Here is a 14190-nt window from a genome sequence, read left to right as displayed (position 1 = left end):
ATCCCCCTCACTCTTACTCATCCCCCTACAAGACTCAGCCGTTCTCAAGCCCCCCAATTTAAGGAGAAATTGAGTATAACCTTCGATTGTCACTAAGCAGTCTGAGAGCAGTAGTACACCAAGAATTTCAACAAAATCTTGTAAATCTGAGGTAAAGTGAAATCAACACCAGCAATTCCATCTATACTCACCTAGTTGTGCTTACAGGGGTTGAGCTTTGACTCTTTAGTCCCGCCTCTCAACCGTCAATCAACTGATGTACAGATTCCTGAGCCTACTGGGCTCCATCATATCTACATCTTAAACTGTACATGGAGTCAGCCTCCACCACATCACTTCCTAGTGCATTCCATTTACTAACTACTCTGACACTGAAAAAGTTCTTTCTAATGTCTCTGTAGCTCATTTGGGTACTCTTCCACCTATGTCCCCTTGTGCGTGTACCACCAGTGTTAAATAATCCATCCTTGTCTACTATGTCATTTCCCCTGACAATTTTGTATGTGGTGACCATGTCTCCCCTAGCTCTTCTGTCTTCCAGCAAAGTGATGTGCAGTTCACGCAGCCTGTAATTATAACTCATGTCACTTAGTTCTGGGACTAGCCTAGTGGCATACCTCTGAACTTTTTCCAGCTTCGTCTTAATTGTGCTTGACTAGGTACGGGCTCCATGCTAGGGCCGCATACTCCAGGATTGACCTTACATATGTGGTTTACAAGGTTCTGAAGATTTCCTTACACAGGTTTCTCAAAGCAGTTCTGAAGGATTCCTTACACAGGTTTCTCAAAGCAGTTCTGAAGGATTCCTTACACAGGTTTCTCAAAGCAGTTCTGAAGGATTCCTTACACAGGTTTCTCAAAGCAGTTCTGAAGGATTCCTTACACAGGTTTCTCAAAGCAGTTCTGAAGGATTCCTTACACAGGTTTCTCAAAACAGTTCTGAAGGATTCCTTACACAGGTTTCTCAAAGCAGTTCTGAAGGATTCCTTACACAGATTTCTCAAAGCAGTTCTGAAGGATTCCATACACAGGTTTCTCAAAGCAGTTCTGAAGGATTCCTTACACAGGTTTCTCAAAGCAGTTCTGAAGGATTCCTTACACAGGTTTCTCAAAGCAGTTCTGAAGGATTCCTTACACAGGTTTCTCAAAGCAGTTCTGAAGGATTCCTTACACAGGTTTCTCAAAGCAGTTCTGAAGGATTCCTTACACAGGTTTCTCAAAGCAGTTCTGAAGGATTCCTTACACAGGTTTCTCAAAGCAGTTCTGAAGGATTCCTTACACAGGTTTCTCAAAGCAGTTCTGAAGGATTCCTTACACAGGTTTCTCAAAGCAGTTCTGAAGGATTCTTTACACAGGTTTCTCAAAGCAGTTCTGAAGGATTCCTTACACAGGTTTCTCAAAGCAGTTCTGAAGGATTCCTTACACAGGTTTCTCAAAGCAGTTCTGAAGGATTCCTTACACAGGTTTCTCAAAGCAGTTCTGATGTTAGCCAGCCTCGCATAGGCCGCTGATGCGATATCATACTATCATGCAAGAGGAGCTACACATTTATGGATCATCCAATAAAATCAGCAGACTTCGAGATGTTACTACTGCTCGGCTTAGACTCGGTTACAAGTATCTCTGGGAATTCTCAGTAACTGCTGATGTAGACCTGACTAAATGTAAGCTGTCAACAAAATTATTTGCACACCCTCCGTCACTATGTGGAGTGCGAAAAGATACGTAAATTCATAGACAATTTTATAACAAATGTACCAGATGTGTAAATATATTCCATTCAAAATGATCTGCTACCAGAAATCTTAGCCAAATATCCCCAGTTTGTTAACTGTAGGTAGTAACTAAGTAAATGTAACCTATCCAAAGTTGCCGATGGGGGACGTTGTGCAGGACAAGCATATCAATTATGACACTAGCTCTCCACATATGTCAGTTGCTTAATTTAGAAACTGTACTTGTGGTTGACCTCGAACTGAATGATGATGTGACGATGTATATTGAATTTTGTAACTAGCTCATCAAGATTGTAACTTGCTTAGCTGAATAAATTGTGGGGTTCAGTCCCTGAGCCCATTAAGTGCATCTGTAACAATGGGGAACATTGCAATTGTAAACTATGTGAACAAGAGCTGGGACATACTCTCCAACACTATATCTGTGATTGCCCTGTGATAAGTGACTTCAGCCGTAATGGTATGAGGTACCTTGAAATCTGTAATTACTTCATACACTCAGGAATATTGGAAGAAATTCTTGCGTTGTACCCTGATTTTGCTAGTGGAAGCTAATAGATTAACCTTACATTTTATGTTATCACCTGATTTTTAGTCATAGCTGATTTGTTTTTGTATTAAGGCAGGTATTATCTCCCCCTAATTCCATGTATGACTAACCATCCTGTGAGATGGGAATAATAGCTAGCATTTCCATCCAAGAAGTAAATTAGAGATCATCAGCCCAAGCTTCGTCTTGAGGCAAAAAAAAAAAAAAAAAAAAACTCTCAACACCTTAAGCCATACTGATGCTTTGTCCACAGAGCATTCTCTCTCAAATCATATACACTGATGGTTCCCTACACCGCTCCAAGGGGACAGCTGGAAGTGCAGTTGTCCTGACAATGGGCGATGGCTTATATTTTGAGTGGGGAGTCCGCATAAACAACTGCATGGGCTTCTACCCTTCAGACTGAACTATTTGCCTTGCTCTTCGCACTGAAATGTGTACAAGTCTCTAAACTGGTATTTGTAGTGTGTGAAGCATTTACAGCGTTGTGACTGATCAACGTGTTACACCTAACCAAACCTTAACCTAAAGCAATACTTCTTCTTCTTCTTCATAATAATAATAATAATAATAAATAAATTGAAGGTAATAATAATAATAATAATAATAATAATAATAATAATAATAATAATAATAATAATAATAATAATATTAATAAAATTGTCATCCACATTTCCATGGAAATAAAACTGTCTAACTTTCGTGGAATGGGTCCAGTGAAACATGGACGGAGTTGGTCGAGCGGAACAGGGACCCAGTGGGTCGAGCTGAACATGGACCAAGAGGGGCGAACAGAACATGGACCGCGTCGGGCGAGCAGAACACGGGCCGAGTGAAACACGGACAGATCGAGTGGGGCCAGCGGAACACGGACCGAGCGGAAGACGGGTGAGTGGAGTAAGCGGAACATTGGCCGAGTGCGGTAAGCGGAACACGGGTTAAGTGGGGTAAGCGGAACATGGACCGAGTGGGGCGAGCGGAACACGGACCGAGTGGGGCGAGCGGAACATGGGCCGAGTGGGGCAAGCAGAACATGGACCGAGTGGGGCGAGCGGAACACGGACCGAGTGGGGTGAGTGGAACACGGACCGAGTGGGGTGAGCGGAACACGGAACCGAGTGGGGCGAGCGGAACACGGACCAAGTGGGGTGAGCGGAACACGGACTGAGTGGGGCAAGTGGAACATGGACCGAGTGGGGCGAGCGGAACACGGACCGAGTGGGGCGAGTGGAACATGGACCGAGTGGGGCGAGCGGAACACGGGCCGAGTGGGGTGAGTGGAACTTGGACTGAGTAGGGCGAGCGGAACACGGACCGAGTGGGGCGAGCGGAACATGGACCAAGTGGGGCGAGCGGAACATGGACCGAGTGGGGCGAGCGGAACACAGGCCGAGTGGGGCGAGCGGAACATGGGCAGAGTGGGGCGAGTGGAACATGGACCAAGTGGGGCGAGCGGAACACGGGCCGAGTGGGGCGAGCGGAACATGGACCGAGTGGGGCGAGCGGAACATGGACCGAGTAGAACATGGACCGAGTGGGGCGAGCGGAATATGGGCCAAGCGGGGCGAGCGGAACATGGACCGAGTGGGGCGAACGGAACACGGGCCGAGTGGGGCGAGAGGAACATGGACCGAGTGGGGCGAGTGGAACATGGACCGAGTGGGGCGAGTGGAACATGGACCGAGTGGGGCGAGCGGAACACGGGCCGAGCGGAACATGGACCGAGTGGGGCGAGCGGAACATGGACCGAGTGGGGCGAGCAGAACATGGACCGAGCGGGGCGAGCGGAATACGGGCCAAGTGGGGCGAGCGAAACATGGACCGAGTGGGGCGAGCAGAACAAGGGCCGAGTGGGGCGAGCGGAACATGGACCGAGTGGGGCGAGCTGAACATGGACCGAGTGGGGCGAGCGGAACATGGACCGAGTGGGGCGAGCGGAACATGGACCGAGTGGGGCGAGCGGAACACGGGCCGAGTGGGGCGAGCGGAACACGGACCGAGTGGGGCGAGCAGAACAAGGGCCGAGTGGGGCGAGTGGAACATGGACCGAGTGGGGCGAGCGGAACACGGGCCGAGTGGGGTGAGTGGAACTTGGACTGAGTAGGGCGAGCGGAACACGGACCGAGTGGGGCGAGTGGAACATGGACCGAGTGGGGCGAGCGGAACACGGGCCGAGTGGGGTGAGTGGAACTTGGACTGAGTAGGGCGAGCGGAACACGGACCGAGTGGGGCGAGCGGAACATGGACCAAGTGGGGCGAGCGGAACATGGACCGAGTGGGGCGAGCGGAACACGGACCGAGTGGGGCGAGTGGAACATGGACCGAGTGGGGCGAGCGGAACACGGGCCGAGTGGGGTGAGTGGAACTTGGACTGAGTAGGGCGAGCGGAACACGGACCGAGTGGGGCGAGCGGAACATGGACCAAGTGGGGCGAGCGGAACATGGACCGAGTGGGGCGAGCGGAACACAGGCCGAGTGGGGCGAGCGGAACATGGGCAGAGTGGGGCGAGTGGAACATGGACCAAGTGGGGCGAGCGGAACACGGGCCGAGTGGGGCGAGCGGAACATGGACCGAGTGGGGCGAGCGGAACATGGACCGAGTAGAACATGGACCGAGTGGGGCGAGCGGAATATGGGCCAAGCGGGGCGAGCGGAACATGGACCGAGTGGGGCGAACGGAACACGGGCCGAGTGGGGCGAGAGGAACATGGACCGAGTGGGGCGAGTGGAACATGGACCGAGTGGGGCGAGTGGAACATGGACCGAGTGGGGCGAGCGGAACACGGGCCGAGCGGAACATGGACCGAGTGGGGCGAGCGGAACATGGACCGAGTGGGGCGAGCAGAACATGGACCGAGCGGGGCGAGCGGAATACGGGCCAAGTGGGGCGAGCGAAACATGGACCGAGTGGGGCGAGCAGAACAAGGGCCGAGTGGGGCGAGCGGAACATGGACCGAGTGGGGCGAGCTGAACATGGACCGAGTGGGGCGAGCGGAACATGGACCGAGTGGGGCGAGCGGAACATGGACCGAGTGGGGCGAGCGGAACACGGGCCGAGTGGGGCGAGCGGAACACGGACCGAGTGGGGCGAGCAGAACAAGGGCCGAGTGGGGCGAGCGGAACATGGACCGAGTGGGGCGAGCGGAACATGGACCGAGTGGGGCGAGCGGAACATGGACCGAGTGGGGCGAGCGGAACACGGGCCGAGTGGGGCGAGCGGAACATGGACCGAGTGGGGCGAGCAGAACACGGGCCGAGTGGGGCGAGCGGAACATGGACCGAGTGGGGCGAGCGGAACTTGGACCGAGTGGGGCGAGCGGAACATAGACCGAGTGGGGCGAGCGGAACACGGGCCGAGTGGGGCGAGCGGAACATGGACCGAGTGGGGCGAGCGGAACATGGACCGAGTGGGGCGAGCGGAACACGGGCCGAGTGGGGCGAGCGGAACATGGACCGAGTGGGGCGAGCGGAACATGGACCGAGTGGGGCGAGCGGAACGTGGAACGAGTGGGGCGAGCGGAACATGGACCGAGTGGGGCGAGCGGAACACGGGCCGAGCGGGCCGAGCGGTGTTTACCCGGGTGGCATCACTTCCTGCTGGTGACGTCAGGGGAAGCAAGGCCGCGGTAAACAAAACACTGGGTGGAGGCGTCGCCGGGAGAAAGCATCTGTGGAAACCTCTGATGCCTGAGCTCCCTCTGGGCCGCTCTCCTCTTACACCTGTCATAAATGGGGGTAAAAATCACCGCCAGCTGCTGCCACCTTCACGCACTCTAGAGAAGCAGCGTGAGCCGCTCAGCGGACAGTTGAGGACCTTCCTGTCGGTGGGGCCGCGGGGGGAAACGTTATCACGGTGTCCAGGGTAAAGCTGGCAGTGTAGTCTGTGGTGCCAGCACTGCTCCATACCTTAAGGTAAGGCTACACTCATCCTGCTGCATGGACCCATCACTTGCTCAGCTCACCCGCCTCACACTCACCTCAGCTCACCCACCTTACACTCTGCTCACTCTCGGCTCACCCACCTTATTCTCGGCTCACCCATCTCACATTCCTCCTTACACACTCCTAACTTCATTCCCTCCTAACCTGATGCTCTCCTCACACTTACTTCACTCTCCCTCTCTGAGCTGACATCCACAACTGCATTCTCTCTATTTCCGTGTGATTGACAGACATTTTACCAGTTTGTATTTGATATTTTATTATAAAGTGGCTTTGTTTTTTACTATTTTATATGAGCCAAGTACATATAGTTTTCCTCCAAGCACCTAAAGCCACATATCTTGAAAATATTCTTACACAATTTCAGGAGTAGGTTCTTAGACCTCAGATGAATTTAAGTGGGCTATGTCATCACTATTCCATTAATAAACCCAACAAAAGCAGTTTATAAAAATTGTTTGTTTTATATATCATTGTGTGCAGAAAGTGTGTTGTTACAATTTTATTGCCAGCACAAACATAGGATTCCTGAACAAGTACCTGAATTTTTGGACTAATGCACATACAGCATTACATTGTTTATGATTTGTTAAGCAGTTCAGTATTTTCAGTAGTGTACTGAAGTGTACAGAAAGACATGGTAATTTTGTAGATGGGCATATTGTATTCTAGTTGTTTTGCCCATAAATTTCTCTTTAAATCTATTTTGTTTTTAACTTGTACACCCAGACTGTAGTGTGCTTCCTTTTCTTGCTGCATACTATATTATGGCTTGAGTTTATTTTTAAAATTCGTATGTGAGTCATTTGCTGTACAAAATTAGTGTCACCTTGACTTACGACTGCCCCTTCTTATGAATTTTTCGAGTTACAATCCCAATTTCGCCGGAAAATGCGACTCGACTTGCGACCATTGCCTCAAGTAGTAACTTTGTTGATACACGTATGGGGTCAACCGAGCGCCTAGTGATTGGTGCCAGCGCTTAGTGATGATCCCGCTTGTAAACAACTTATTATTTTTTTTTTAACATAAAAGTAATTATTATATATTACACCATGGGTCCCAAGAAGGTCAATGGTAAGGTTCAACCTAAGAAAATAGTTATGAGTATAGGCAGAAGAAAATGCCCCTTCCTCATTCAGAAAATGTGTGAAGTATGGGAAGAAATGGAAAGTTTTATTAACAAAAATTGCGCACCCAGATAAAGATCAAACACACCCAGATAAAGCTGCTGCAGGTCGTTGCATTGACCTTCTAAATGACAATGTAATGTCTCGCTGACAAGTGTTAAAATGTTGAAGAAAAACAAGTGTCTTTAGATAAATTTTTAGTAAGACAAGCGAGCAGTGAGTCACTATCAGGTTCTAGTGGTATGCCTGTAAAACGTAGAAGAGAGAGAGTACCTCAGAGAAGTCATCACTGCCTGATGTTATAATGGAAGGGGACTCCTCATCCAAATAGTAACACCTCACTCCTCCCCCTCCTCACTGTCTTCCATACACCAACAAGAGTCCTCAATGAGAGTAAGATATACATCCTGTATTGTAGCTAGTAAAAAAAAAAAAAGTGATATTCAGTATAAAATGTATCTTTTAAGTTAATATTTTGGGGTGTGTGGAATGGGTTAATTCAATTTACATTATTTCTTATGGGAAAATTCGTTTTGAGTTACAAATTTTCGAGTTACGACCTGATATATGATATATACAGTATGTTGCTAGTGTTTTTAGGCGGTGTATGATGTGTGTGTCACTCAGTTAATCAGGTTAAAGCCAGTACTGGATGGGTGAATGTGTAGACAGCCTTACGAATTGCACAGGTTATGTTTTCATAGAATACTGTATTGCATTATCCTGTATCTATATAGTAAAGCTTTCCCTGGGGACAATTTTGTATGCAAGGTAATGGTTTTCCATCAATAGGAAACCAATACTTTGCCTTGGTTTTTCCATAGTCAGGAACAGGAAGCCTGTTAAGCTTATTGAGATCATCCTAGGCCAACAACTACTGATGACCTTTCCGCATTCCAATCCTAGGCGGGACATGATTGGTTGTGTGCATTTCCTCTAAACTAATGTGCCTGTTCGCCTAGCAGTAAATAGGCACCCAGAAGTTAGTCAGCTTGTTGTGGAGTTGCATCCTGGGCAGGGTCAGTAATTCAACCCTTGGGGGTGGGGATAGCAGGGGGTGGACAAAGATATAAGCTAATATGTATACACACTGGCTGCCTGTCCCCCTGACACAATGAATTATATTATAAATTTCAGATAGAACTCTTGTGTGTTATTCTTTATTCTTCTCTGCAGGCTGTTACGTACTCCTAGCAGAATACGTATATAAATTTAAAATAAATATTATTTTATTTTATCATTGCATGTATATGTACACATATTGTGTTTTGGGTAAATTGTCGTGTGGTTTGGCAGCGTCAGTGGACAGGAGAGCGGTTGTCTCTGCACACGTCTATTACTTGATTGATACGGGAAAGCTGGACCTGTTCAGTTTGAGAATTCCAGATGTCACTTTTATTTAGTTAAGAATTGTTTTATATACTGTAATTAAACAGGTGTCATTATACTTATATATTTTGTAAGCAACTATTATATGTAACTTGCAGTCTTATGTGTTTTGAGAACAAGTGGTTGTTCAATTAGTTTATAATATTAAAAAGTCCTTAGTTTCCATCCCTCATCCTGGGATGAGGCAGACGGGAGGTGAGAATGTGGGTGGCGACAGAGCGAGAGTTCAGTAGCTGATACTGGACCAGGAGGAGTAACAAGTGGGAGATAAGTCTGTTATTATTCATTTGTTGCCATAATTACTATTATATATATTGTGACATGACTATACAATCATATTCTATAAGTTAACTTTACCCTCTGTGTTTTTATATTATACTGTCTTGAATATATATGTATATAATTTATTCATCTATTCTTCAGTCCTAAACGAAGATTGTTATATATGTGCTCATTACTTATCAAGGGGTTATACTGGTGATTCGCTATTGAGAACAGCAGTTGTGTCGTATCCCTAGACTTATTAAAGTTTGGCTGCTGTAGGATCACGAGCCGTAACGTACGATAGGTAACAAAGAGTTATGGGGGCCTGTGCCGGGAAATATTGTCCCACTTTAACTTAACTATGCTAATCTAACCTTGCCTTCCTAGGTACCAGTGTCAAGTGTCTCTGTGTGTTTCTTAAGAACTATTCCATGTGCCAAGCAAGCCTTCCTGTGTGTCAAGTAACAACGTTTCGCGATTTTGAGGTAAGTCATCCTATATATTTTGTTTGTGCAGTGAGGCCAAGCAAATTTTCAGTGTGGTGACAATTTTACAGTGAAGTGTAGTGCAGTGCCATTATTTTAATTATTGTTGTGAATAAAGTGCCAAGTGTTAGTAACGATGGAGGAGAAAGTTGCAGCGTTGGTGGCTCACCCAGACTTTGAAGGGATTCAGAACCTTAAAAAGACTGAGTTAATACAAATGGCAAATCATTTGGATTTGACCGCCAGCAATAGAATGGTTAAAGCCCAAATATTGAAAGTCATTGTGACGCATTTTGTTGAGAATGGGGAGTTAGGTGAAGAAATTCTAGAGGAGTTAAGAGAGGAGTCGAGTGATCAGATGACGTTAAAGCGTCTTGAGTTAGAAGCTCGCCAATTAGAGCTTGAAGCTCAAAAAGAACAGAAAATATTAGAGGCTGAAGCTCGTCAAAGAGAGATTGAAGCTCAACAGCAACAGCAAATATTAGAGGCTGAAGCTCAGCAAAGGGAGCTAGAGACTAGGCGTTTAGAAATTGCGGTACAGTTGCAAATAGAAGCCACAAAGAAGCAACAAGCCGAGGAACAAACTAGGCAATTAGAGATTCAACAACAAATGGCTGACACTAACTTCAGGCTTGAATCACAGCGTATGGCAGCTGGGCATGGAAATACTAGTAATGTTTCAACAAATAGTGATAATAATCCCATCAGGATGAATAAGTATATAGAGTTGCCCAAGTTCAATGAGGAAGATCCTGAGGTTTTCTTTGCACATTTTAATAAAATTGCCATCAGTATGAACTGGCCAAGGGATCAGTGGGTAGCCATTATGCAGTCTCAATTCAAGGGGCGTAGTCAGGAGGTTTTCACATCCCTACCTGACTCTCATAGTTTTGATTATGATTTTGTAAAGAAAAGCATCTTAAATGCTTATCAACTAAATCCAGAGGCACACAGGCAAAAGTTCAGAAATCTAAGGAGGACAAGTGATCAGACAATAGCAGATTTTACTCGTCAGAAGACGAAATTTTGCAACAGATGGTTAAAGTCACTTGCAGTCACTGATTTTGATGCTTTAAAGAATCTTCTTATAATGGAAGAAGTATTGTCATGTCTTCCAGACCAGTTGTCTACTTTTATGGCAGAACAAAAGAATGTAACAGATATTGATGAGCTGTCAAAGCTCGCGGATGAGCATGAGTTGTTGACTAAGGCCCCGTTTACGGCCACTTCACCTAAGTCTAGTCGTAGAATAAATTATCATGCTCACCGAACTCCTTATCAGAATCCATCCAGTCCTAGTACTCCAGTTACTCCCATGAGCTCTCCTCTTACAAAACCTAACCCTGCTACTTCATTGTCAGGAATGTCAAATAATAATAAGGTTATTTCTAAACCTACAGTTGTTTCTACCAGTGTGTCCACTGTAAGGTCCTGTTCCCATTGTAAGAGAAAAGGCCATGGAATTCATTCATGTTTTATATTGCACCCTGAGTTACGACCAACTGGTCTCATTTATTGCAGAGGTGTGCAAAATAAACTTACTAATAAACATGTAACTGTAAACCCCAATTGGGTGAAACAGTATTCACCATATATGTCTTCAGGTGAAGTTTTGTGTATTAATGGGAAGTGGAAGCCAGTGGTTATTCTTCGTGATACAGGTGCTTCCCAAACCATAATTTCATCCAGTATTCTTTCTGATGTTGAAAAGAGAGATACTGGAAAGTTTGTTGTTCTTCAGAGTGTTGCAGGATGTAAAACTGTACCTCTAATAGACATTAATTTCAGATCCACCATTACACCACGTTTATGCACTGTGGGTGTTAGTACACAGTTGCCCATCCCAGGTGTGGATGTTATATTGGGTAATGATGTGGCCATAAATCATGTTGTGGGTGAGATTGATCCCCGTTTGTGTAAACAGCCAGTTGCAGACCATGTTTATTCTGCCTGTGCTGAAGTTAGTTCTATGAATGAACCTGTTGTAGAAGATGGTTTTGTCCATTCTACCTGTGCTGATGTCAGTACTAATATAAATCCAGTTGTCAGTTCTGATGTTGTTACTCAAGCATTTGTTCCAGTAACCAGTACCCCTTCAGTGGAGAAGTGGGATGTGGTTGTTCCAGATTCCTGTGTGGCCGATTTAGTTGTTGAGAGTAAGCTTGATACTATGACTCTGCTTTATTCCAATAAATTGGGAAAGGATGTCCATGTACCATTGTCTTGCCCGCTCACTACGAACGTTGTGCCAGGAGTTGAGAGAAACTTAAAAGCCACGACTCTGTATTCCAGCCAAGTGAATGGTTTAGGACAAGATGTCGGGTTGGCAGAAGTGTTCCCGCTCACTCCAAGTTTAGAATCAGTTGTCGAGAGTAAGTCCGTTGTAGAGGCCCCGCCTCACCCTAGTCAAGGTGATATAATAGGGGTGGAGGTCAAACTACCTGTTACTTGCCCGCTCGCTTCAGATTCCCTTCATTTATGTGCTTTGAGTAGAACTGACCCTAAGATTTCAGAGAGAAGCAAGGAGACAGTCTGTACTGTAGATCCAGTTTTGGAGAGTGTGGGAAAGCAGCCAGAGGATCAGCTTCTGTTGAGTAGATGGAGACCCATTGAGCCTCCCTCTTCAGTTGTCTGTGAGGATGTGACCCAGCTTGGTAGTGATATTGTTGATTGTGAGCAGACAGTACTCCAAGCAGCTCCAGAAGTCATGGGAGGAAATTTTGGTAAAATCATTAAGAGTGGTAAAGTAGCATTTGGATCTAAGTTGCGGAGTTGTGATTCTTATTCTATATGGAGGAAGTATTTCTCATTGTGTACATTGAGTCAGAGTGTGTGTAGGATGTTGAAATCTACTTTTATTCTGCAGGAGCCATTTTCTTGTGAAGTAATGGACTGTGGGACATCTTTGTCAAGCCTTGTGGTGGAGCAGAGAGAGTTTACTCAAGTAGGTTGTGCATCCAGTTCTGAGGAAGTGGTGAGTTATGCTAGAGCAGTGTCTCTATATTCAGATCCAGTTAATTTTGATGCACGAGTGTTAAAAGTGTATGTTCCACTTAAGTGTGGTGATGACTTTCAGAGTCATATTGGAGTTGACTTTCAGAGTCATATTGTGGGTGAAAGATTAAATCATACTGGGGAGCAGATGTTTGAGGCTCCAGGTGTGCAATTCAAGTTGGAGGATAAGGTTATCCTACCTAGTGTTAATCATTGTGAAGGGTTTCAGATTGTCCTTGGGCGTTTTCCAGGTAATCTGCTGTTCATCTTCAAGATGTTAAGACCCTTAAACCTCTTGGATGATTGGTTGTCATCAGACGTAAATCACTTGGGAAGTGATGGTGAGGGTTGTAAAGTTTTCGGCATGTTTTATTTAGTCTCTTGGAAGACTAGACGGTTGATGAACGTGTGTGTTGTGTTCAAGTTCACCATCAGAGGGTGTGAACTTGTCTTGAGAGTTATGATTGAGATATGGTGCCTAGGCATATGCCTGTTTTCTTTCACTGATCGTTATGACAGAGTTATGAGGCAATTGATTTCTGTGTTCCTTATGGATCATCTGAGTCAGTTCGATCAGGTAGTCTTTGCACTTGTCTTGGGTTGTATTTCTTGGTTGGAAGGTCAAAGGTTTGATAAGTCGGTGTCTTGTGTTTCGGAAGGTTCTATGAATGGGAAAGTCTTATGCATAATTGTGAGGTTTAATGCTACTTTCTCTAATTTTAGTATCCATTGGGCGAGAGTATGTGTTCCACAGAGGATCAAGAGTGATGAGCAGATGTCTGTGTCAGAGCATACCCAGGAGAAGTCCCAACTCAACTCAACATACAGCCTGCTTCACTTAAGCAGTTCAGCTCCAGAAAAGGGGAGTAATGGAAAATCGAGGCTGTCTTGGGAAAATTCACCATGTGGAAAAGGAATCAAATGGAAAAATGAAACTGATCTTGGAGAAATAGTAGAAACATATGAAAAGCAAAATTGCCATGATAACTGTGTGAAAGCAGCTACCTTTATTGACAATTCTATTCATACTGTTGTAGATAGGAGTGTGAAATATGATATAAAACAAAGTGAAATAAATGAGATAGTACCTTGGAGAGATAAATTTGCATACTCCAGTGACACATATGTTGAACATAGTCATAAGACTGAAATTTCTGAGTTTCCTGTAAGACTATATTTGGAGTGTTTTCATTTTTGTCCAGAAATGTGTTCTTATTACTTATACATGTTTGGTGTAATTAATACCATAAATCTCAAGTGTCATACATTTTACTTTGAAAAAATGCCATTGATCTTCAATCTATTGCATTTTTTTTCTTGGAGGTGGAAGTGTTACGTACTCCTAGCAGAATACGTATATAAATTTAAAATAAATATTATTTTATTTTATCATTGCATGTATATGTACACATATTGTGTTTTGGGTAAATTGTCGTGTGGTTTGGCAGCGTCAGTGGACAGGAGAGCGGTTGTCTCTGCACACGTCTATTACTTGATTGATACGGGAAAGCTGGACCTGTTCAGTTTGAGAATTCCAGATGTCACTTTTATTTAGTTAAGAATTGTTTTATATACTGTAATTAAACAGGTGTCATTATACTTATATATTTTGTAAGCAACTATTATATGTAACTTGCAGTCTTATGTGTTTTGAGAACAAGTGGTTGTTCAATTAGTTTATAATATTAAAAAGTCCTTAG

The 14190-nt window shown here is 45.3% G+C and overlaps 3 protein-coding genes across 10 annotated transcripts in view; all 3 read left to right on the top strand.

The window, feature by feature from the left end:
* Positions 1 to 32: 32 nt before the first annotated feature.
* Positions 33 to 14190, top strand: part of LOC123773458 (OTU domain-containing protein 3) — a 43209-nt gene continuing 29051 nt past the window's right edge. For 2 of the 8 annotated variants that reach the window (XM_045767253.2, XM_045767251.2), the window contains exon 1: positions 5895 to 6198. The gene's annotated coding sequence lies outside the window, so the exon portion shown is untranslated. Of the gene's footprint in view, positions 152 to 3018; positions 3175 to 5893; positions 6199 to 8555; positions 9497 to 14190 lie in introns of those variants that run through there. The other 6 variants (XM_069317882.1, XM_069317885.1, XM_069317881.1 and 3 more) reach the window with 6 other exon arrangements.
* On the top strand, positions 3621 to 4175 carry LOC138359110 (spidroin-2-like). The gene has a single exon (XM_069317820.1). It carries the CDS (start codon positions 3621 to 3623, stop codon positions 4173 to 4175), a length of 555 nt encoding a protein of 184 aa, XP_069173921.1.
* LOC138359109 (spidroin-2-like) lies at positions 4703 to 5257 on the top strand. The gene has a single exon (XM_069317819.1). The coding sequence runs from the start codon at positions 4703 to 4705 to the stop codon at positions 5255 to 5257; it is 555 nt and encodes a 184-aa protein (XP_069173920.1).

The sequence above is a fragment of the Procambarus clarkii genome, chromosome 89, assembly GCF_040958095.1.
Source record: "Procambarus clarkii isolate CNS0578487 chromosome 89, FALCON_Pclarkii_2.0, whole genome shotgun sequence".
NCBI classification, from domain to species: Eukaryota; Metazoa; Arthropoda; class Malacostraca; order Decapoda; family Cambaridae; genus Procambarus; species Procambarus clarkii.
The sequence above is the reverse complement of the archived record's forward strand: the minus strand, read 5'-3'. Positions and strand labels throughout refer to the sequence as shown.

Excerpts from the sequence above, each read along its gene's own strand:
- LOC138359110 (XM_069317820.1), top strand. The coding sequence starts at position 3,621 with ATGGACCAAGTGGGGCGAGCGGAACATGGACCGAGTGGGGCGAGCGGA.
- LOC138359109 (XM_069317819.1), top strand. The coding sequence starts at position 4,703 with ATGGACCAAGTGGGGCGAGCGGAACATGGACCGAGTGGGGCGAGCGGA.